This window comes from Felis catus, chromosome D2, assembly GCF_018350175.1.
Source record: "Felis catus isolate Fca126 chromosome D2, F.catus_Fca126_mat1.0, whole genome shotgun sequence".
Classification (NCBI taxonomy): Eukaryota; Metazoa; Chordata; class Mammalia; order Carnivora; family Felidae; genus Felis; species Felis catus.
Window position 1 is genome coordinate 31,548,631 of NC_058378.1, and position 22,436 is coordinate 31,571,066.

Below are 22,436 nucleotides of genomic sequence, written 5' to 3' on the forward strand. Positions count from 1 at the left end.
GTTTTCCCGGTGGGGAAACTGAGGCACAGAGTGGCGAAGAGGCTTGCCCCTGCCCTCTAGCAGAGACGAGACAGATCTGCAGCTCTGACTGGATCTTCAGGCTCCGAGTTGAGGGCTTTCTAGTTTTTCCTGGTCTGATTCCAGAAGGGAGTCAGCTGGCCATGCCTCTATCCAGAGCCTCCTTGTCTGAATCCCCGAAGTGTCAAGTGTGAGGTTTGCTCTCTCACACACACACACATACACACACACACACAGATATACGTGTACACGGATCACATAGATACACACGCTTACGCATGCGGATACATGTACGTACTTACACGTGCGTGCTCGTGCACAGCACATGTGGCCAGACGTACCAACACGCGTGCAGGTGTATCCCCACGTCTCATGTAGAGTAAACCTCAGAACTCCAGGACAGTAGAGGCCCCAGGAAGCTCCTTCACACCGCAGCCTCTCATTAGAGTCCCCCAAAGCGTCTCAGATAAAAGAGCATTTGAGCAATTCTGAAGACCGGGTAGAGTCGTCTGGATAACCGCAGCCCCAGGCAGGAAGTGCTTTCTGCCCTCACCCCTTCTCCGAGGTCTTTCCCAGCCCAGCCTTCCCTCCCAGCCTATAACGGGGCCCCGGGGAGGCTGGGAAGCAGGCCCCTTAGAACGCAGGCCTCGTGGGGTGGCCTGGGTGGCTCAGTTGGTTAAGCGTCTGATTCTTGATTTCGGCTCAGGTCGTGATCTCACAGTTCGTGGGATCGAGCCCCACGGTGGGCCCTGCGGTGACGGCGAGGAGCCTGCTTGGGATTCTCTCTCTCTCTCTCTCTCTCTCTCTCTCTCTCTCTCTCTTTCTGCCCCTCACCCATGGACATGTGCTTTTTTTTCCCTCTGTCTTCAAATAAGTAAATAAAGAATTCAGGCCTCGCACACAGTAGCTACTTAGCAAACATTACTGGGGCTGCTACGTGCAGCCCCCTGCACTGCCTTTCTGTGTCCCCCCCCCCCAGCACGTCCCCCCATCCCCTCCCCTGCAGAGTCTTACCTGTCCTCTGGGCCCAGCCCTGTGCCCGCCGCCCCCCCCCGCCATGAGCCAATACCTGGTGGCCCTCAACCCCCTTAGTTGAATCTGTTCTCTCCTCCACATGCCCCCTGCGCACGCATGATGCCCCTTGACGGTAGCCTTGCGGGCCCTCGTGTGAGCTGAGCTCCTACCACCTAGTCTCTCTGCTAAGCCATCTGCTCCTTAAGTGTGGGTGTGTGGCAGGGGCAGGGACAGGGGCAGGGCAGGGGGGCTCGGATCTGATTCCTCTGGTTCCCCATAGAATGTAACACAGTGTACCCCTGCCCTCCCCATCAAAAAGTATTTGGAGTGTGTTTGTTGACGGACCAGCTGACTGGCTGACTAGAGGGGCACGGCGTGGAAGTCGGGTTTGGGCAGGCTTGGGGTATCTGGAAATCCCACTGCCTTGATTAGAGGAGGCTGTGGGCCCTGAGGGGCTCCGTGGAGCTTTAGGGTGTGGGGGAATTTGGCTCGGGGTTGCTGTACTGGGGGGGCGGGGCGGGGGGGGCGGGCCTTGCAAGGATCCTTCTTCCTCCAGGCAGCCTCTGGCAGTGACCACGTCAGGATGTCCCTGCAGTGGCTGGTCAGTCACAGACCTCATTGGGTCCTGCTTTACCTCCCCATGACTCTCTCTCTCCGCCCTCTCTCCCTCTCCCCGGCAGGGTATGCGCCTGTCACTGGCATGTGCCACCCGTTGAGAAGCTGTACCCTCAACCACGAGGATGGCTTCTCCTCGGCCTTCGTGGTGGCTCACGAGACCGGCCACGTGTAAGTGGCGCCGGGAGGGTGGGCTGTGCCGGGAGCTCCGAGGGGTTCCGCGGGGGTGGGAGGCTTCATCCCAGATCAGGCCCCCATCCCAGTGTCCCGGGAGATGCCAGAGGAGCTGCCCACGCACTGAGGCCCAGCCCTGATGGGAACGGAGCCCAGGGGCCCAGATGGCAATTCTGGGCCCGCGTTGGGTCCAAGCCCCCAAATCCCAGGGCCACGGAAAACCAGACGTGACCCTGTCTTTGGGCAGGCGGATGCACTATCCCGTCATAGGAGGTGGTCTGTTCTCTGGACGGCCTCTCTCCCTCGTCCCATGCACAACTCAAGGCCCTTCTGAGAGCTGTCCCGGCCCACACTGGTGCTCGGTGCACATCGGGGCGCTGGTCTGAGCCCATCTTCAACAGGTGCACAGAGGCTCCGGCCTCAGGCCAGGCTGGCGGCTTGCTTGCTTGATCCTTGGGCCTGGATTTTGTTGGGAGCATATCCGTTCATGCGACCAACATTTCTTGAGCACCCACTGTGCGCCAGGCCCCGTTGTAGGGATGGACTGCCGTGGAGACTAGGCCAGAGAAGCTACGTTCCGGGAGAAAGCAGATAAGCCACCGACATCTAGCGTGTCCTCTGGTGTGTCATGCCTCCTGGCGTCGTCTGCCCAGGGGGCAGAGCTGAGGGACGCACTCCTGGCCCGGCCCCTCCCCAGGGCACACGTGGAGGGAGGGCTCTGTGCTGCAGGTGAAGGGCCTGGGGAGCAGGGGAGTGGGCCAGCCCAGAGGGGTTCTGCCCCCCGCTGTCTGCCGTGCCCCTCTCCACACCGGCCCTGTCGGCACAGAGACCATGTGGACTTCATCCCAGCTCTTCACCGGGCGGTGACCCCTTGTCTCCGGGGCCTCAGTTTCCTCCTCCGCAGCAATGGAGGCTGACACCCGGGGTACCCCTGAGGTCTCTTCCTGCCCATGGTTCCACATATTTTAGAGCTGGGAGTTTGTCTTCCTGTACGTGGGAGGCAGGGGGGCCCACTCTTCCCAAAGCAGAGACCTCTCCCTGTGGAGAGCCAAGGTCAGCACCAGAGGTCCCTGTGTCTGTCTAGTGGTCAAGGCCAGACGCAGCCACCTGGGAGTACTTGAGAATTTAGAACCTCTGGGCTTTGGCATTAAGTACTGATTATAAAAAGAACCAAGCTTTTAAATTTAGACTATCATCATGGTAGGTGTGTACCAGGCACAGAGCTCCGTGCTAAAGTCCTACGGGGTCTCGGAGAAGCTTAAGTAAGCCACTCGGTAAATGAGGTTGAGCTGAACCAAATGAAGACCGGGTCCTTGTACTTGAAAGGCCTTGGGTCTGGCGAAGAGACAGCACGTCGTGGCATGTGAGGTGTTCATGGTGGGGCAAGTGGCCGCCACCGTGGGAGGTCAGCCCTCAGTCAGGGTGGCCGGGGAGGGTGTCTGGGGTCGGAGTGGGGCTTGAGCTGGCCATGGAAGCCGTGGGGGCGGGGTGGGGTTTGAGGAGGGGGCAGGAGGGCAGAATGAGTCCAGCCCCACTGGGGAGCAGGGGGGACCCTCAGCTTCCGTCCAGTTTGAAGCCTGGTCAGGGCATGGTCTCCCACTGCTGTTCCACCTGCCTGTTTTCCCGGGGACGGGCTCCCTGGCATGACTCGGGATTCCCGTCTTTCCTCCTCCCCCCCCCCCCCACCCTCTAGGCTCGGCATGGAGCATGACGGTCAGGGGAATGGCTGCGCGGACGAGACCAGCCTGGGCAGCGTCATGGCACCCCTGGTGCAGGCTGCCTTCCACCGCTTCCACTGGTCCCGCTGCAGCAAAGTGGAGCTGAGCCGCTACCTCCCGTAGGTCACCTCCACCTCCGGGCTGGGGACTGGGGAGCATGCAGCCTGCCCTTCATCCCCCCCCCACCCAGCCATCTCCCTCCCTGTACCTCCCTGCCCCCCCCCCCCCCACACGCTCAGTTCCCAGGTCATCAGGGGCCCAGGACAAGCTTTAGACTCAGGAGCTCAAGGCCAAGAATGGGTACAGAGAGGATTCGGTGGGGGGGCAGGTGTGGGCAGAGACACTGTCACCCACCTCAGGCGGCAGCTGGCCAGGGCCCCGAGTACGTCCTGTGTGGCGGCCTGACTTTTCTTCCCTCGGTGCAATGAGCCCTCAAATGGTCCAGGGACCAAGCCTTCCTCCCTGGAAGACACGGCTCCTAGCGGAGGGCAGCAATGATGGATTCCTGCAGGCCTTCTTTGCTCCTTAAACCCCCACCTCCAGGAAAGGAGAGCGGGGGAGCGCCGGCCTCAGCCTGGCTCACCTCCTTGTCTCCACCGGCAGCTCCTACGACTGCCTCCTCGATGACCCCTTTGCGCCCGCCTGGCCCCAGCCCCCGGAGCTGCCGGGCATCGACTACTCGATGGACGAGCAGTGCCGCTTTGACTTCGGCTCTGGATACCATACCTGCTCTGCGGTGAGTTCCCACCAGCCTCTCTCTGACTGCTGGAGAATCAGGGCCGTGTCCGTCTGTGACCCAGGCTGGTCCTGCGCAGAACATCTTCCTCCCTCCTGGCCAGGTAGCCTGGTGATGGGCCCACAGGCTCCGTGCCAGCTGCCATGGCGGGGGGGTGGGGGGGGGAATCCAGGGCGACCGGCACCTGGCCCCGCCACCTTCTGCCACATAACTTCCCCACCCAGTCCCACCTTTGGGGGCAGGTGTGTGCAGTGGCTGGGGGATGCTTTACTCCTGGGAAAGATGGAACATAGTAGAACAGAGCGGCAGGTGACTGGTGGGATCCTGGCTGGGCTGGGTTATCAGGGAGCTTATCTGCCAGGCAGTTCCTCTGTCACGTCAGCTACTGGGCTCTCGCCTGATGGAGGAATAGTTGCCTCTGTCTGCTCTTCGGGGATTTGGTAGGATGATTTGGGCTGATTCGTCACCCTTGTGAAATTCTCCTGTGTCGCCCGCCACATAACTCTTCTCCAGGCGGTGAATTGCATGCCCCTCCCCCACCGCACCCCATGCCCAGGAGACACATATAAGGGGGCATAGCCCTTCCTTACCCTGCAGGACAGGGCGAGGGAGAGCCTGGCCCTGGGGATCGGCTAGAGCCACCCGGGAGAGAACGGAGCAGCTGCTAACCAGCATCCAGGCAGAGGCTCAGAGAAGGGGACATCCCAGGGCAGGGGTCTTTCTGAGGGGTCAGGCCTTGGTGACTCCAGCGCCTCAAACCTCCCATCCAGGAATGCAGCCCCCTCCTCAGCTCTGCAGGCCCAGGAGGCTCCGTGTCTGTCCAGGCCACACTGGGACACGTGCTCTCTGAGCTGGGGGTGGAGAGGGGTTTCAATGCCCAGGGCTGTATCTGGGGGACACTGGTCCGGCTGGCAGGGGGATGATAGGAGAGAAAAAAACTGGGCTCTCCTGGACAATGGGAAGCAGGAGATTACCAACATCTGGCACAGCCTGGTGAGACTAGAGGATGCTGGGAGTCCTGACCTTGTCTGGGTGCCTTGGGGTCCCGGCTGGACCGACAGCCCCTTGAAGCCCCGATAGGCACTGGGCTCAGGGGACGTCGGCAGACCCAAGCCTCCCTGGAGCCTCAGACCCTTGAAACCCTAGTCCCTGCCCAGTGTCACAGGGGCTTCTGCAAAGGCAAGGAGGGAGGCCTGGGGGGACGACAAGGGATGTGGGCTGTGGCCTGCCCCTTCTCGGTGCCCCGCTGGAGGGAAGAGGGGTCACCGGAGGCCGTGGCGCTTGGAGTGGGGTCCAGTTTGAGGGTGTGGGCCCTCCTGCCTCCTTCACAGCGCTGTGGCCCCAGCGTCCACCGCACCACTCCTCTCCATCACTGCCCTTTGCCCCCTGGACAACTTGTCAGAGCCTGAGGGCCAGTGTAGCCGGTGACCCCCGTCCCCTTACCGCGCAGTTCCAGACCTTCGAGCCCTGCAAACAGCTGTGGTGCAGCCATCCTGACAACCCGTACTTCTGCAAGACCAAGAAGGGGCCCCCGCTGGACGGGACAGAGTGTGCCCCTGGCCAGGTACCTGCGTTCCCGGGGCTGCAGCAGGAGGGTGCAGGTCCCAGGGGAGCCCCTGCCCCCCAGGCGTGTGGCTGCGTGTGTGTGTGCGTGGAGCCCCCCAGGAACTCATAGGTACACCCTCTCTCCCACACCACAGTCGCTTGCTTCACAGAGTTTGGCATCATCTCATCGCCCATCTGGCAGGAAGCCTTCCCCCCATTTTACAGATGAGAAGAGTGAGGCCCAGGCAGGCAAAGGAAGGGATGAAGGGAAGACTCCAGGTGTCCTGCCCGCCCCCCTCCCCGGCCCACCATGCTGGTTCTCCCACATGCGTGTTGCCTCCCCTGCCCCAGACCTGCCCTTTCACATATCACCCGGCATGTGTTTGCCCTCTTGAGCAGGTGTGGGTGCCAGGGCATCATTTGTATGGGGGACCTCATGGCCGGGTCTAAGAGCCTGAGGGGTTCTAAAATCCACTTCTGCTATATTGCTGGCCCTTCCCTGATTTCTGTGGTGACCTTGGGCCATTCATTGAACTTCGGGTCCTGCTGACCCCTGACCAAGTGGCCTTTCCACTCCTTGGGTTGTTCTGAAGTCACTGAGTCACGCTGGAGCAAAGCAGAGAGCTGGGAAGAAGCAGGGTGTTAAGAGAGGCTCCAGGGTTATTACTCAGCCACAGGACCCGCCCCCCTAGCCTGCCCTCTGCCCTCTGCCCTCACGAGGCTCTGCCCGCTCACATCACATGTGGAGGGCTTGCCTCCTCACAGATGGATGGGGCTATGCATGGCCCAGTGGGCTCCACACCTGGCGGGTTCTTACCCCGGAGACTCGGTACACTGGCTCCTGGTATTTCCAGAGTTCCAGGTCCTTCCGTCACAATTGCATGTGACAATCAACCCGTGGCTCTCAGTTCTGGCTGCAGATTGGAACCATCCGGAGAGCTCTAAAAGTCCCCACCTCTAGAACAGGGAACGACTGCAGGTGGGCACGGAGATCTCTTTGGGGTGATGGAAATGTTCTCAAATTGGACGTGGTGACGGTTGCACAACGCTGTCGATTGTGAAGAATTGTTGACTTGCACACTTGACCGGAGAGACTTTTTGTAGTATGTAAGGTATACTATTGCTGCTGTAAAAACTCCCCACTCCTAGAGATTCTGACTCCGTTGGTCTGGGGTGAAGTCAAAGCATCTGGAGGTGTTTTTTTTTTTAATGTTTATTTATTCTTTGAGAGAGAGAGTGCATGCATATGAGCAAGGGAGGGGCAGAGAGAGGGAGACACAGAATCTGAAGCAGGTTCCAGACTCTGAGCTGTCAGCACAGAGCCCAGTGAAGGGTTCGAACTCATTAACCGTGAGATCATGACCTGAGCTGAAGTCGGACGCTTAACCACCTGAGCCACCCAAGCGCCCCAAGGCATCTGGAGTCTTAAAAGCTCCCCAGGTGACTCTAAGGCTGAGAGCCACTCTGTTATCTCTTTAAAAAGACCCAGGGAGCTTTGCTGTACTTCATACATGTTGCCCTGCAGGAGAAGGGGAGGGGGTTACTTTGGTCGAGCCCGCCTTTGTGCCTGGCCCTGAGCTAAGGCCTTTGTGGGTATTACTGCCTTTAGGTCTTAGAACAGTCCCATTTAACAGATGAGTAGACTGAGGCTCAGCAAGGTGAAGTTATGCCAAAGCCGCACATAGCTAGTAATGGCCGAGCTGGGGTTCCAACCCAGGCCTCTCAGACTCCATTCGTATACCCCCTCCATTTGTGCCTGGATGGACCTCTCTGTGGGGCTGGCTTGCCTCCCACAAACACGCCGGCCTGTGGCCTCTGGGTGGTGATTTTGAGACACAGAGCCAAGATCTACTCTAGATTAACATGGTGAGACTGTGTCTCCTCTCCCCTATCAGCTCTTTTTTTCCTCCGGGGGTGATAAACCAAATAATTGCATAATTATTACCGTCGTTAGCAATACTCTCTGCCATTTTTGGAGGGCTGTGTGTGTCCGGCATTATCTCCTTGGAGGCTCACGGCAGCCCTGGGGGCAGGTGCTGTTATCCACAGTGGACACCAGAGGAATAGGCTCAGGAAGGGGAGCCCTTTGCCGGAGGTCACTTGGCTTGCGGTGTGGGTGGGATTCTGTCACCCTGGGGCTCGTGCTCTTAATGTCCCTTTCTCTGGGCTCACCTGTGGCACCCACCAGCTGTGCCATGTGCGCAGTCGGGCACTCTTCCTAGCAGGCTAGGCAGCGGGGGGGCGGGGTGCCCAGGGTAACCTCATTCCCTCTGCTGCATCCCAGTGGTGCTTCAAAGGTCACTGCATCTGGAAGTCGCTGGAGCAGACTTACGGCCAGGATGGAGGCTGGAGCTCCTGGACCAAGTTCGGGTCATGTTCACGGTCATGCGGGGGTGGCGTTCGATCCCGGAGCCGGAGCTGTGACAATCCCCCGTGAGTGCTCTTGGCTGAGGTGGGCAGGGCAGGGGACCCCCTCCCTCCCTAGGCCTGAGGAGGGGCTGGGTGAGGAAGGCACCGAGGGCCAGGACACTTGAGAGAAGGACCCTGCAGGTGCCTGTATCCTGATGGTGGGGACCCAAAATTGTTTGGGGGGGGGCCACATCACTTCCACCCGGGCCCGACATCTCCTATCAGGCTGAGATTAGGTCTGAACCGGTGATTCTCAGACTCTCACGTGCAGAAGACTCTGGGTGGGCCCAAAGATTCCCCCAGTTTCACGAACCTGCCCGTGACCCGGATCCTCTGGCTAAGCTTTGAGAAAACACTGATCTAAATGCTCAGTAGCCATGTTTGTTTTCTACCCCAGGAAGCAAAACTTGACATCAACTCCTGCCTTTCACTGCCCCAGTAAATCCAACATTCTGGGGGACTGGTCTGTTTCTCCCCTTTTGTCCCCTCTATGGGGATCTTTCCCATGGTTTTGGAACTTCCGAGGGCCAACTGGCCATGGCCTGCCTCTCCCAGGCTGCTCAGAACGGCCTCGGGCGAGATGAGGGCTGGCGGTGTGGGTCACACGCGGCCGTGCGGGTCAGCCGGCTCCAGGGACCAGGGACGCCGAGACTCCGCTGAACAGCAGGCCCCCTGGATGCTGTGGCTCAGTGTTGGCCACCCTCCCTCGCATCCTCAGGAGGGGTCCTTCACACTCGGCCGTTTACCTCCAGGGATGGGAAGCTCACTACCGCCCAGAGGAGCCTATTCCTGTGTCAGACGGCTGTGCTGACCTTTTGCAAACAGGAGCCAAACGGCCTGCCCCGTAACTTCCACCCGTCGGTGGGGGGAGAGCCGGGGTTGGAGCAGGGCCCTGTGGTGCCCAGTCCGAGCAAAACACCTTCCAGGTGGATGGTTATCCCCTCCATCAGAGCTGCCCTCTTTCAAACTCCTCTGTGATAAGAACTATTTTTATTTTACGAGGCTTAAGTGAAAGAATTCAGCGCTGTGCCCAGTCCAGATTAAGCACTAACGGATGACAGCTGCTGTTACAATTATTACCGTGTATCGAGCACTTGCTCCCCACCAGGTAGAAGGGTGAGCGCTTGGGTGCACGAACCCCGTGACGCCCCAGCGTCCGGGAGCGGAGCCGCGGTCACCTACGCCTGGACGCTTGGCATCCGTAACGCTACCCAGTCCTCTTAACATGATGGCAGACAGTACAGAGTACGTCATAGGCCATTTCTTATTTATTCCTCACCGACACACCAGGAGGTAGGTGGCCGAAGAGGTATCCGGGTCCCACCTTTAAAGAGGAAATTAAGGCTCAGCGGGACGAAGTGACTTGCCCAAGATTTGCATAGGCGGGGCGTGGGGTTAGACCTAGCCAGGCCTTCTCATTCGGGACCCAAGTCTGTTTTTACCACTCCTTAGTTTATTAGGACGCGAAGCAGATGCAGATGGGAACTCGCGGGGGCACCTTGGGAGGGAGTGCCCCCGTGGTGTCAGGCCATGAGTCATGGTTCGAAGGGTACACAGAGATAAATGAGACTGGTTTCTCTTCCAGCCCGATTGGAGAGGGTTGCTCATCCCTGGCTCCGTGCTTCTCAGCTCCCCCACCGCCCCTCGCGCCAACACACAGGGGAACAGGTGGCATATGCCCCAGGGGTGGAGCGAGAAGAATCTGGAAGGGCTCTGAGCACGGCAGCCCCCACCACGAGCAGCCCTCTAGTTTACGTTCGAGCAGCCGCTTTATGTTCCCCTAGAAGGCCGAGCTGCCCCTGGGGGCCACGCGGGAAGCCTGGCCCTCCCCAGCCTTCCCCCGGCAAGGTCACCGGGTCTCTCTGCCTGCCCCAGCCCAGCCTACGGAGGCCGCCTGTGCTCAGGGCCCATGTTCCAGTACCAGGTGTGCAACAGCGAGGAGTGCCCGGGGCCCCACGAGGACTTCCGGGCCCAGCAGTGTGCGAGGCGCAACTCTTATTACATCCACCGGGACGCCAAGCACAGCTGGATCCCCTACGAGCCAGAAGACGGTGAGTGAGCCCCACTCCCCCTCCCGTCCGCCATGTCCTTGGGCAGCTGCTAGGTGGGCCTCCCGTGCCTGGGGCCGCCAGTGGAGGTGGAGGGACGGTGGAGGACAGTCGGCAGGCTGGCCGCCTTTGTGCAGGCCCTTGTCTTTGGGCCACCGTCCTCCTTAAAGCCATCCCTGATGTGTAGGCTTATGAGGACTGTTCCCTGGCAGGGGAACGATCTGGAACCAGGGCATTTCTTTTCTTTTTTTTTTTTTTTAAGTTTATTTATTTTTGAGAGAGAGAAAAAGTAAGGGGGTGAGGAGGGGCAGAGAGAGGGCAAGAGAGAATCCCAAGCGGGCTGCATGCTGTCAGTGTGGAGCCCGACGTGGGGCTCAAACCCATAAACCGTGAGATCATGACCTGAGCTGAAGTCGGGCGCTCAACTGACTGAACCTACCCCCCCCCCCCCCCGCCAGGTGCCCTTTGAACCAGGGACGTTTCACTCAGAGGTGCTGTTGGGGTTGGTGCCTCTCACACGGGTCCCTTACCTGTACAGGAAGGCTCTATACAGGTACAGGTGCCCTGGCTTTGCTGAGAGCCCCCGTCCCATTAGTTACCATAGTTTTAGGTTTTAGTGACTGTGCTACTGTTTCAGCAGCTAATGACAATGATTGAAGAGGCACACAGATGGGAGCCTGTGGCCAGGGATCCTCATGCAGAATCCCTCCAGGCTGCTCTGGGACAGACGCAGGCCAGTGCCTGTCTGCTTTGGAGCCTTTCCACTGACGGCTCTTGTAGCGGCAGCAAGATACCAGTGAAGGGGTGGGATTCACGGCCTCTTAGAGCCTTTATGCTGGAAGGGCCCTTAACTGTCCTCTGTGTTCACCTCACCTGCCAGCCTGTCCATGGTCCTTTGATGGACAGATGCTCACCCCCCACCACACAGCCCTCAGCCTCCGATGGCACCGACTAGAGCAGCCTTTCCTCTCCTGAGCCCAGGGCTGCCTCTTTTAGCCCCTGTTCCAAACTATTAATTGCAGGGCAATTCAGCTGACATTTAGAATGACAGTCTTCAGATTAGAAGGGACATTAGAGGCCTCTCCATTGCCCACCGGTGCACAGACCTCTCCAGAATATGATCGCAGAGAGCATTTTCCCTCTGCTTTGAATTCCTCCCATTCTGGGGAGCTCGTCACTGTCCGCTGGCTTCCATGGCTGCCTGCCTGCCTGGGTCGTACTGGTCAGGATCCTCCCTGTGTGTGAAGTTCAAAGTGGTATTGGATGCTGTGGCTCTGAACTTGAGCCCTGAGTACTGGGGCGAGATGTATCCTAGGAGCCCAGGGACAAGGGGCGGGGAGCCATTTGGTTGCTGAGAAGTTTGGCTAAGGGGGTGGCTCGCTTTGAAAGCCTTGCAGATCCATTCAGATCCAAACAGCCTCTAGAAGAAGGGGCTTCAAGGCCCATGGGGCAGCTGGGCTTTGGGCTTTCCCAGGACTTTTAGACAAATTCCAGAAAGTTAGCTAAGCCGCAACTTCCCTTTTCTAAGAAACACAGCAAGTGTTTATATGTTACGTTTTTTGGAACCTTCTTTTAAGGACATCAATAGCCCAGATGGGAAAGAGAACAATTAATTGTTAGAAGTAGGAAGGGCCTCCTTTCCGCTCTCACTGCAACTTTGTTTTATAAACCCAAACCCAGCCTACTGCCCTGCGTTACTCTCACAGGGTGTCCTGATGTTTGCAACCATGTTGAGATACGCTGTTACACATGAGACTGCTGAAGTGTATGTAGAGGTCAGTGTGGGACTCAAGCCAGACTGCCTTGTTTAGAATCCTGGAGTTTGTTCTCAGTATGTGGCTGTGTGGCCTTGGGCAACTTTCTTAACCTCTCTGGTCCTTGGTCTCCTCCTCTAGAATGGTAGAACTTACTTCCTAGAACTTACTGAAAAGTTTAAATGAGTTAAATCACACAAAAAATTTGAGGCCGTGCATCAAGAGTGTGTAGGGGCACCCGGCTGACTCAGTCAGTAGAGCACGTGACTGTTGATCTCGGGATCGTGAGTTCAAGCCCCACATTGGACGTGGAGCCTACTTAAAAAAAAAAAAAAGAGTATGTAAAGGTTTTGGAAGTATTTGGTACATGGTAAGCATTCACTATATATTGGCTTATTATTATGGCCATTACTATTATTTTATCACTTGATTTTCTTTAGCATCCTGATATGGCATTTTATTGATCAGGGATAATAAATAAGGAACGGAGACTCCGAGAGGTCAGCTGATTTGCCCAGGGTCACTAGGCTCATAGGTGACATCGCAGGGATTGTAAGTCCCAGCTCCATACTCAGTGCTCCCCCCCCACTGCCCAGAGCTGGCCCAGGAGCTTCCCGCTTGGGACATACGCTGGTGTCCTTCTGGGCCAGCCTGCTTTCTCCGAGCACAGCTGGGAATGCAGCACGGTCCCTTTCTCCACAGATGCCCAGAAGTGTGAGCTGATCTGCCAGTCGGAGGACACAGGGGATGTGGTCTTCATGAACCAGGTGGTCCACGACGGGACCCGCTGCAGCTACCGGGACCCATACAGCGTCTGTGCCCGCGGCGAATGTGTGGTGGGTTCCCTGCTCCGGGCCACCCACCTTCTGCCTGCCTGGGGAGACCGGAGGGCTATACTGCCCGCTTCTCCTGGGCCCTAGGGAGACAGGCATCTCCTCGCCTTCCCCACCCATGACACCTTTGGTCCTCAACATAACCCTGGGATCCTAGAAGGGGGTTATTGCCCAGCCCATTCGAGGGAAGAGGAATGGCCAGGTTTAAGACCTGCCCGTGTCACATGGCGAGTTTGTGGCAGTGACGTGTCCAGGAATGCCTCTGGGTTCAGGGTCAACTCGTGGGGCCTGGGGACTGGGGAGGGAACCAGGGGCTGCCGGCCTGGGGTGGGGGGTGGGGGTGGGGAGCACGGGAGCCTTATCCTCTGACCCCACCTCTGGCGTCAGCCCGTTGGCTGTGACAAGGAGGTGGGGTCCATGAAGGCAGATGACAAGTGCGGTGTCTGTGGCGGCGACAACTCTCACTGCAGAACCGTGAAGGGGACACTGGGCAAGGCCTCCAAGAAGGCAGGTGAGAGGCTGGGGCTGGGAGATGACCAGGAGTGGCTGGGGTTCTGGCCCAGCAGGGGCCCTTGAGCCCGAGTCCCTTGGGCAAGCCGTCCCTCCTCTGCTGGGCCACGGTTCAGGGCGGGGGAGGGGAGAAGGCACCCAGAGCCTGCCTCCAGACCTTCCCGGGCTGCCCCAGGCCACTGAGTCAGAAGCTGCAGCTGGCCGCAGCCTCTTCCAGTGAGCGCTGCCTGCATTCGGGCCCAGGACTTCAGAAGCATTTTTCTGCTGGCCAGTGCGCTGTGATAGGAACTCAGCCATCTCTTTGGCCCTGGGGCTATTGTGGGAGTGAGAGCTCAGACACGTCTGAGGATGTGACCCAGACTGGACTGGAATTTTTTTTCCCTCTCTCCCCTCTCTCTCCATTTTTTGGTCAACTTGTGGTGCCTCCTTTCAACTCCTGTTACCTTGAGTTCCTTGACTTCCATCTGACCACACTTGGCTGTTGAAAAGGGCCAGATATTAGTCCTTTACACTCTAGGAAGAATTAGATCCATTTCCCCTTTGGGACTGTCATAGCTTTGCCTCATCTCTCCTTGTGGGGAGAAAGTTGGTGGCTTCAAGAGGGGTTTGTTTCCAGGCCTGGGATTGGGAGGGCCATGGGGCCCAGGGCAGCCGTGATGGTGACTCAAGGTATGAGAAGAAAGGGGGGGGGGGGAACATCAGGAGAGAAAAGTAGGCTCAAGGAAGTGGAAAATTGTAGCAACAAAGTGTGTGCATACTCTCCCCCCCCCGCCCCCCACCACAGCCTTTAGAGTTTTTAGGGCATTTTAAGCCATAGCATCTCATTTGAACCTCTCGGCACCTTGTGGGCAAGGGTCCCCCCTTCCTATTGTACAGATGAGGAAACAGGTTCTTGGGCACGTGCAGGGGGAGGGGTGATGGGGTGTGCTGGGCAGTGGGGCCACCAGCTCAAGATGCTCACGGTTTTTCCGGATCCTGCTCTGTGGCAGGAGCTCTCAAACTGGTCCAGATCCCGGCGGGTGCCAGGCACATCCAGATCGAGGAGCTGGAGAAGGTTCCCCACCACATTGGTGAGTATGGGGAGCTGGGAGGGCAGAGGAGAGTAGTCTAATGCAGGGAACCTTTAGAAACATTTTTTTAAACTTAGGCTGAGTAGACAACCCGTTCCATGCTTCAAATGTCAGAAGGTGTGAATGGGGATCCAGTGAAGATTCCCCCTCCCACGTCTGCCCTCCAGGATCAGTTTCCTTCCCCAGGGGCAGCCACGGTCCATCTGTTGTACACAAAAGAAAACCGTTTTCATAGAATGTATCAGTCAACTTTTGCTTGTCTAACATCCCATCCCCAAACTTTACGGTTTCTAACAAGTGTTTGTGTTAGCTCATGGTTCTGTGGGCCATGAGTTTGGGCTGGGCCCAGCTGGAGCTACTTCTACTCCTGTGCCTGGACTCAACTCGTGCGAATGCAGCATCTGGTGGGGCTGTAGGTGTTGTTGGTACTGGCTGTCAGCTGGGGTGACGGGGGTGACAGGGCCGCATCCCTGGCAGGCTAGCCTGGGATTATTCATGTGGTCTGTCACATGGTCCTCAGTGGGGGCAAGAGCAGGCAAGCCCCAGCGTGCAAACACTTTCCAGGTCTCTACTTGTGTCATGCTTTGTAGCATCCCGTCGGCCCAAGCAGGTGTCATGGCCAAGCCCAGACTCAAGCTGTAGAAACAGACGATCTCTTGGTGGGAAGTGCGGTAGAGTCCCAGTGCAAAGAGGCCTGCGCATAGGAAGAGGAGGAATTTGCAGCCAGTCTGACGCACGGACCCTTAAATCCTTCTTATCTGATGACACATAAACACAGTCACTGAGGCACTACTTACGAGAGTTACACAACTCTAAAGCCAAGAGAGATGAAAAATTCTGGCCCCAAAAGAAATCAACAGAATTCAAATTGAGAACATTAACGTAAGGGGAGAGATTTTTGTGCTTACTTGTTTGCTTTGTTCTGTTTGTGCTGAAACCAAGTCGGTGGTTAAGAAATGAACATGTCCAGGGCAAGCAAATCCGTGGACACAAGAGAGTAGCTTAGTGGTGGTCAGGGGCCGGTGGGAGGGGGATGGGGGCATCTGCAAATGGGCGTGATGAAGGGTCTTGGAATCGGGCAGTGGTCCGATAGTCAGTGAATTGCACACTTTCAAAGGCTGAGTGCGTGCTACATGAATTACATCTCCATTGAAAACACGTAAGCATGGTTTGGAGCAGGGTCCTGGGGGCAGGCAGACAGAAGGATGCTTCCCTGACACTGGGGAGTGGCTGCATCCTCCCGCACTTGTCTGTTCAGACCCCTTACAGAGGGCATGGGTGCCATGGTGTCGCCGGACCTTACTTAGCATGTCCCAGAGGCCCCTCGAGTCGACTGTGCTCGCCAGGCCGTACCGCGTGTCACCACCTCTTCATGAACGTGAATGCAAAACGTAACATCTCTGGGCAGGCTCATGTATTCCAAAAATGCCGATATTCGTATTTTTAGATTACCATCACCATGACAGAAAAACGTGTGAAAGCCTCCCAGGGAACTTGCACCCCCTGCAGAATACGCCCTAACCTGCTCCAGAAGGCGCCTGAGAGGGTGTAGTGCAAATAGACAAGAAGCACAGGGGGAAACTGAGGTCCACAGTGGATTGTGGGCCCTCTGTGTACCCTGATTCCCCCACGTGCTGAGCCAATCTGCGCCAGGCTCTCCTGTCTCCCAGCCCCGGGCCCTTGCCCACAGCCCCACTCTGCATGGGTATGAGTCAGGAGGGCTTGGCTTGGCCAGCTCCCTGCCCACTTGCCTGTCTGGCTCCAGGGGATTGTGCCAGAACAGGGGCCAGGGGAGGGGAGGGGAGGGGGCAAGGAGAGAAGGGCCGCTGACTCCAGAAGAGGGAGGAGCTTGCAGACGCTCCTCCTGCTACACCCCTACGGATGATTCAGACGATTCCATAATACCAGCAGCCCCTGGGGCCTCCCCAGCCAGCCCTCCCACTCCTCCCAGCCCCCACCCCTGTCTGCGGACGTCTAGCTCCTCTGTCTGCTGGCAGCGAGGAGTGCTCCGTGGAGGCTGCAGCCGGGCTTCCATGGGGGTCGGGGCAGAGGCTTCTAGAACCCGGGGCAGGTTCAGTGTGGGCACGCTCGCCCGTGAGTTCCCTGGAGGGTTAGAACTCCCAGGAGCTGGGCGGGGAGGGAAGTGGGATGGAAACCTGACATTGGCACGCACTGTGTGATTGCACAGTTGTGAGGTATGCGGCAAGCCCGCCGTGGAAATGGGCAAGCTGCACGTGTTGAGAGTGAGCGTGTGTCTGTGCACGTGCCTGACAGGGTATGTGCGTGCTCTCTGGAGACATCCAGGACAGGTGGCCGTCTTGGCAGTGAAAGCCAAGGCCCCGTCCAAGCTCGTTAGACTCTCCTGGAATTTGGGGGCTTTGATTCTTTGAAAGGAAGTCAAGGGAAGAGAACCATGCTGTGAATATCTACCATGTGCCAGGCCTCGAGCTGGCACTTGTCATCCATTACCTTATGTAGGCCTCGGGACAGTCCACGGACACTCCTCCCTAGCCGTGAGAGTTCTAGATGGCGGGGCGCCTGGGTGGCGCAGTCGGTTGAGCGTCCGACTTCAGCCAGGTCACGATCTCGCGGTCCGTGGGTTCGAGCCCCGCGTCAGGCTCTGGGCTGATGGCTCGGAGCCTGGAGCCTGTTTCCGATTCTGTGTCTCCCTCTCTCTCTGCCCCTCCCCCGTTCATGCTCTGTCTCTCTCTGTCCCAAAAACAAATAAACGTTGAAAAAAAAATTTTAAAAAAGAAAGTTCTAGATGGTATCTCCTTCCAACAGAAGGCTGTCTCATCTATATTGAAAATCTGTTGTCTGTAGTGACCTTCGTGAATTATCTTAGCTGGATCTTCTGGAAAACTTGCTGCAGTTTCGACATCAGCACTTGCTGCTTCCTTCACCTTGTGCTTTTATGGCTTCTTTTCTCAACCTCTGCTATCTTCGAACTTTTGTCTGCAGCTTCCTCTCTCTCTTCCTCTTCCTCTCTCAGCCTCCATAGAACTGAAGGGAGTTAGGGCCTTGCTCCACGTTAGGCTTTGGCTTAAGGGAATGTTGTGGCTGGTTTGATCTTTTTTTTTTTTTTTTAATTTTTTTCAATGTTTATCTATTTTTTAGAGAAAGAGAGACAGAGCGCGAATGGGGGAGGGGCAGAGAGAGAGGGAGACACAGAATCCGAAGCAGGCTCCAGGCTCTGAGCTGTCAGCACAGAGCCTGACACGGGGCTCGAACCCACAAACTGCGAGATCATGACCTGAGCCGAAGTTGGCTGTTTAACCGACTGAGCGCCGCCCCACCCCCACCCCGCCCCAGGCCCCCCTGGAGTAGCACTTTCAATTTCCTTCAAGAACTTTTCCTTTGCCTTCCCAACTTGGCTGACCGTTTGGCACAAGAGGCCTGGCTTTTCGCCCATCTTGGCTTTTGACATGCCTTCTGCACTAAGCTTAATCATTTCTAGCTTTAGATTTAAAGTGAGAAACATGTGACTCTTCCTTTCCCTTGGACGCTTAAAGGCCATTGCAGGGTCATTAACTGACTTGATTTCAATAGTGTTGTGTCTGCGGGAACAGAGAGGCCCGAGGAGAGGGACAGAGATGGTCGATAGGGGAGCAATCCGAACACACACATGTATCCGTTACGTTTACTGTCCTTTTTTTTTTTTAATTTTTTAAAAAATGTTTTTATTTATTTTTGAGACAGAGAGAGACAGAGCATGAGCAGGGAAGGGGCAGAAACAGAGGGAGATACGGAATCTGAAGCAGGCTCCAGGCTCCGAGCTGTCAGCACAGAGCCCGACGCGGGCCTCGAACTCACAGACTGTGAGATCACGACCTGAGCTGAAGTCGGTCGCTCAACCGACTGAGCCACCCAGGCGCCCCAAGTGTGCTGTCTTAAATAAGTGGGGTTCATGGTGTCCCCGAACATTTGCAATAGTGACATCCAAGATCACTGGTCACAGGGCACCGTGACAAATTTAATAATCGCGACAAAGTTGGAAATACTGCGAGAATTGCCAAACTGTGACCCAGAGACCCAAAGTGAGCAAATGCTGTCAGAAAAAAGGCACCAATAGACTCGCTCGGCGCAGGGCTGCTGCAGATCTTCCGTTTGTAAACAATGCAGACTCTGTGAAGCATGATTAAGGGAAGCACAGTGAAACGAGGCTGGGGTATGCTCAGGGTCCAGAGTGGGGTCAGCGGTGGGGCCGGGACTCAGAGGTTCATGCAGCCCACCGGAGGGTGTACAGCCAGGGCTGGGGACGGTGGCTGCTGAGAGGGTAGCAGACAGAGCCGTGGGGAGACTTGAGGCCGGGCCCGGCTCTGGCTCCAGGTCTGGCGATTCTGGGGGCAGAGAGGGATCAGGCGTCGAGAGATGAGGGGCATCTCTCCTCTCGCTCAGCAGGGAGGCCGGTCCTCCAGATGGCTGGGCCACCAGCGCCCTGTGTGTCCGGGAGACACCTTTGCCCCTCGCGGGTCTCTAGGTCCCCATCTGGGGCAATGATAGCACCAACCTTGGGATGTGTGTGAGGATTCCGCCGAGGCGGGCACCAGAGTGACCAGTGCAGGGCGAGTGCTCTGAATCGTTGGCTCTTATGGTCTCGTCATTACCCTGGATGGTTTTTGTCGGCACCAGGTGGGGACACCCCAGGGCTCCAGAGCCTTTGCTCCCCCGCCTGGGCTGAGGGGCTCGGGTCCGAGACTGCAGCCCTTCACCAGCCTGCTCCAGGGCGGCCAAGGCTGTGACGCAGGGGCCTCTGCCAGGCCGTCTGCACCTGCACACCTCCCACCCAGCTGCCACCCGACACCTTTCGATAACAGGTTACGGGTTACTCACTCAGCGGGACTTTAAGGGGTGGACATTTACAGGTGTTTCTAAGACTCGCTCTGTGCCAGGCCCCAAGGACACCAAGACGGAGGAGATACACTGACAGGCTGTGGGGGAGACAGGCACCGGTGCTAACACTCGGGCCCTGTTCTGATGGCAGTCATAGTGCCTCCCATTTACTGAATGCCAGCTGCTTGCCACGCACTCTGCCTAGTTCTTTACATCTATGGACTCCTTTAATTGTCCCAAGGACCCCGTAGTGGATAGGTGGGAGGGGGGTACTGCGATTATCCTCATGCGGCCGCAGCCCTATGAGCTACGGATGATTAGCATTCCCATTTTACAGATGGCGAAACTGAGGCAGCACAGGGTGGCTAAGTAACTTCCCCAGATCAATCTGGTGCCAGGGCCTGTGTTTTTAGCCTCGTGCTCTGCTGTAGAAGGGAGGGCAAGTCCCCGAGGACTGGGCAATCAAAGAAGGCTTCCTGGGGGCGCCCGGGTGGCTTAGTTGATTCAGTGTCTGACTCTTGGCTTCGGCTCAGCTCGTGATCTCTCGTGGGTTCGAGCCCCGCATCGGGCTCTGTGCTGACAGCATGGAGCCTGCTTGGGATTCTCTGTCTCCCTTTCTCTCTGCCCCTACCCCGCTTTCTCCCTTTCTCTCTTAAAAATAAAAAAAATACATACATAAAAGGAAAACTTACTTTTTTTTTTTTTTTAAAGAAAAGAAGCCTTCCTGGAGGAGGGGAACATTGTGCTGAGCCTTCCACAGGGGTGAAGATTGGTCAGACAGGAAGAAGGGAAGACGGTGGGAGGAATGGGTGTGCCAGGGTCTAGAGGCAGGGGTGCTGCGTGCAGCCGGTGCAGTGACTCATCTGACTGAGGCAGGTTCTGGTGGAAAGGGGTGACAGGTCATAGGGCGCCCCAGGGGATCCACTAGGAGGGTCTCGAAGCCCCAGAGGAGGTCTGGCTAGTGTTCCTGTGGGGAATAGAAATCTGTGTGACCCTCTCCCCATGGCCAGCGGTGAAGAACCAGGTCACAGGCAGCTTCATCCTCAACCCCAAGGGCAAGGAAGCAATGAGCCAGACCTTTACTGCAATGGGCCTGGAGTGGGAGTATGTGGTGGAGGACGCCAAGGAAAGCCTCAAGACCAGTGGGCCCCTGCCCGAAGCCATCGCCGTCCTGGTGAGCCCCCACCCTGTACGGTGGCCCCTGCCCACCCCCTTGCTGCCCCAGCCCGGTCTCCCCAGTCTTCACTGTTGAGCCAGCGCAGCCCCGTCGGAAGCAGTGTTGCAGTGTCTTTAGCAGCCTGGCCAAGGCCAAGGCCTAGATGCCCTCTGTGCGCAAAGGCTGGCAGGACGCACGTGAGGAGGGAGAAAGAAACGGTTGTCTTGCTAGGAGAGGGAGTCTGTTCTCTGTCACGCAGCGTCAGAAACAGGGCCTGGGAATGAGAGGAGGCACCTGCGTTGGTTCCCCCTGTTGCCCTGGCGTCATCCAATGTCCGCTTGCATTGTGGCATTGCCCGCAAGTGACTGGGGGGTGCCGGCTCACGCTGCCAGCCTCCGGAGAGGGGGATGCGGTCACTGACCTTGCTGGGGTCCACCTCTTCCCACACCCCCTCTTCCTAGGCCATAGACTGGGGCTTATGGAGCAGGGATTATTAATGCAGGAGCTCAGACCAGGAGGGGCTTTGTCTGTGGCGCCCTGACACTGGCTGATTCATGCCAGGGAGAGCTTGGACAGGCTTCTCTCCTGGTGCGACCGTCACCAGTCGGGGAGGTCCTAGAGGGCAGGGTCTGAAGCCTATTGGTGTCAGTGTATTATTTCACTCTGCATGTATTTTCTATTCACCTTATACGTACTGGCCACCCATACACCTATGCCAATGATTGAGGGTACCAAGACCCATTCAGTGGGCAAAGAATAATCTCTTCACCTAATGGTGCTGGGACAACTGGATAGCCACATGTAAAAGGATGAAGTTGAACCCCTACCTCACTCCGTATACAACAAGCTCAAACCAGATCAAATGTCCAAGTAAGAGAGCTAAAACCATAGAACTCTTAGAGAAAATAGAGGGCGGAATCTCCTGACCTTGCATCTTATGATACCAGAAGCATGAGCAACAAAAGAAAAATAGGTAAACTGGTCTTCATGGAAATTGAGGGCCTTCGTACATTGGAAAGACATCGTGAAGACAGTGAGAAGACAAGCTGAGCAGAATGGGAGAAGGTATTTGCAACCACATATCTGATCAGAGGCTTACAGACCATCTTATATCTGATCAGAGTCCTATAGACCTGGCCATACCAGAGTCAGGTAGCGCAGATGCCCTGGTAAGCAAGACAGACCAGCAGACACGGTCCCTGTCCTCGTGAGGACTTATGTCTGGGAGGAAAATGATCCCAGGTGAGCACGCAGGCTGTTCCTGCTGCTTAGCCTGAGTTTGCTGCGTGGCTGCTGGTCTGAATGGTCTCCCAGGCCGTGCTCGGTGCTGACCCCACATCCTTTCCTTTGGCCCCCTCTTCCCTGTCCCCCCCCATGCTGGCCCTGCTTCTCTGCTCTCCAGTCCTGTGCCACCTGCTGTCTCCCCTCAGGTGCTCCCCCCAGCTGAGGGTGGCCCCCGCAGCAGCCTGGCCTACAAGTACATCATCCATGAAGACTTGCTGCCCCTTATTGGGAGCAACAACGTGCTCCTGGAGGAGACGGACACCTACGAGTGGGCGCTCAAGAGCTGGGCCCCCTGCACCAAGGCCTGCGGAGGAGGTATGGGCCTGCCCACCCATCTGGCTGCCTCATGGGGCAGCCCAGGGCTTTGCAGGGGAGGAGTAGGAGTGGCTGGGGGCCAACACTATCTCCACCTGATATGTCCATAGCTCGTGCCTCCGTTTCCCCTTAAAGATCTCTCGGGTGTGGCACCTGCCTGGCCAGAGCCTTGGGGCTGGGGCTGGGAGTGGGGGAGCAGCACCGGGGCAAGGCCTGCACCCTGTAAGGGCTCCCCCGCTATGCGGGGAGGCAGCCGTGCAGAGCCAGGCGCCTCCCCCACCCCAGCCCCTGCACCGCTGGCACGACATCAGGGACACATGAGATGGGCTGGCCAAAGAAGGCTTCTTCAGAAGGAGACTTGGGCAAGAGGGGTGCAAAGGCACGGGGGAGGCACGGGCCCTCCA

At 57.3% G+C, this 22,436-nt stretch overlaps 1 protein-coding gene across 3 annotated transcripts in view; it reads left to right on the top strand.

The window, feature by feature from the left end:
- ADAMTS14 (ADAM metallopeptidase with thrombospondin type 1 motif 14) overlaps positions 1 to 22,436 on the top strand; it is a 79,739-nt gene that overhangs the window by 47,036 nt on the left and 10,267 nt on the right. For all 3 annotated transcript variants that reach the window (XM_045040107.1, XM_045040106.1, XM_023240520.2), the window contains exons 7-17: positions 1,713 to 1,818; positions 3,515 to 3,658; positions 4,143 to 4,275; positions 5,726 to 5,839; positions 8,105 to 8,253; positions 10,105 to 10,280; positions 12,734 to 12,867; positions 13,252 to 13,375; positions 14,364 to 14,444; positions 20,288 to 20,451; positions 21,864 to 22,032. In XM_045040107.1, the coding sequence (XP_044896042.1) occupies positions 1,713 to 1,818; positions 3,515 to 3,658; positions 4,143 to 4,275; positions 5,726 to 5,839; positions 8,105 to 8,253; positions 10,105 to 10,280; positions 12,734 to 12,867; positions 13,252 to 13,375; positions 14,364 to 14,444; positions 20,288 to 20,451; positions 21,864 to 22,032 (1,494 nt within the window). The remainder of the gene's footprint in view (positions 1 to 1,712; positions 1,819 to 3,514; positions 3,659 to 4,142; positions 4,276 to 5,725; positions 5,840 to 8,104; positions 8,254 to 10,104; positions 10,281 to 12,733; positions 12,868 to 13,251; positions 13,376 to 14,363; positions 14,445 to 20,287; positions 20,452 to 21,863; positions 22,033 to 22,436) is intronic.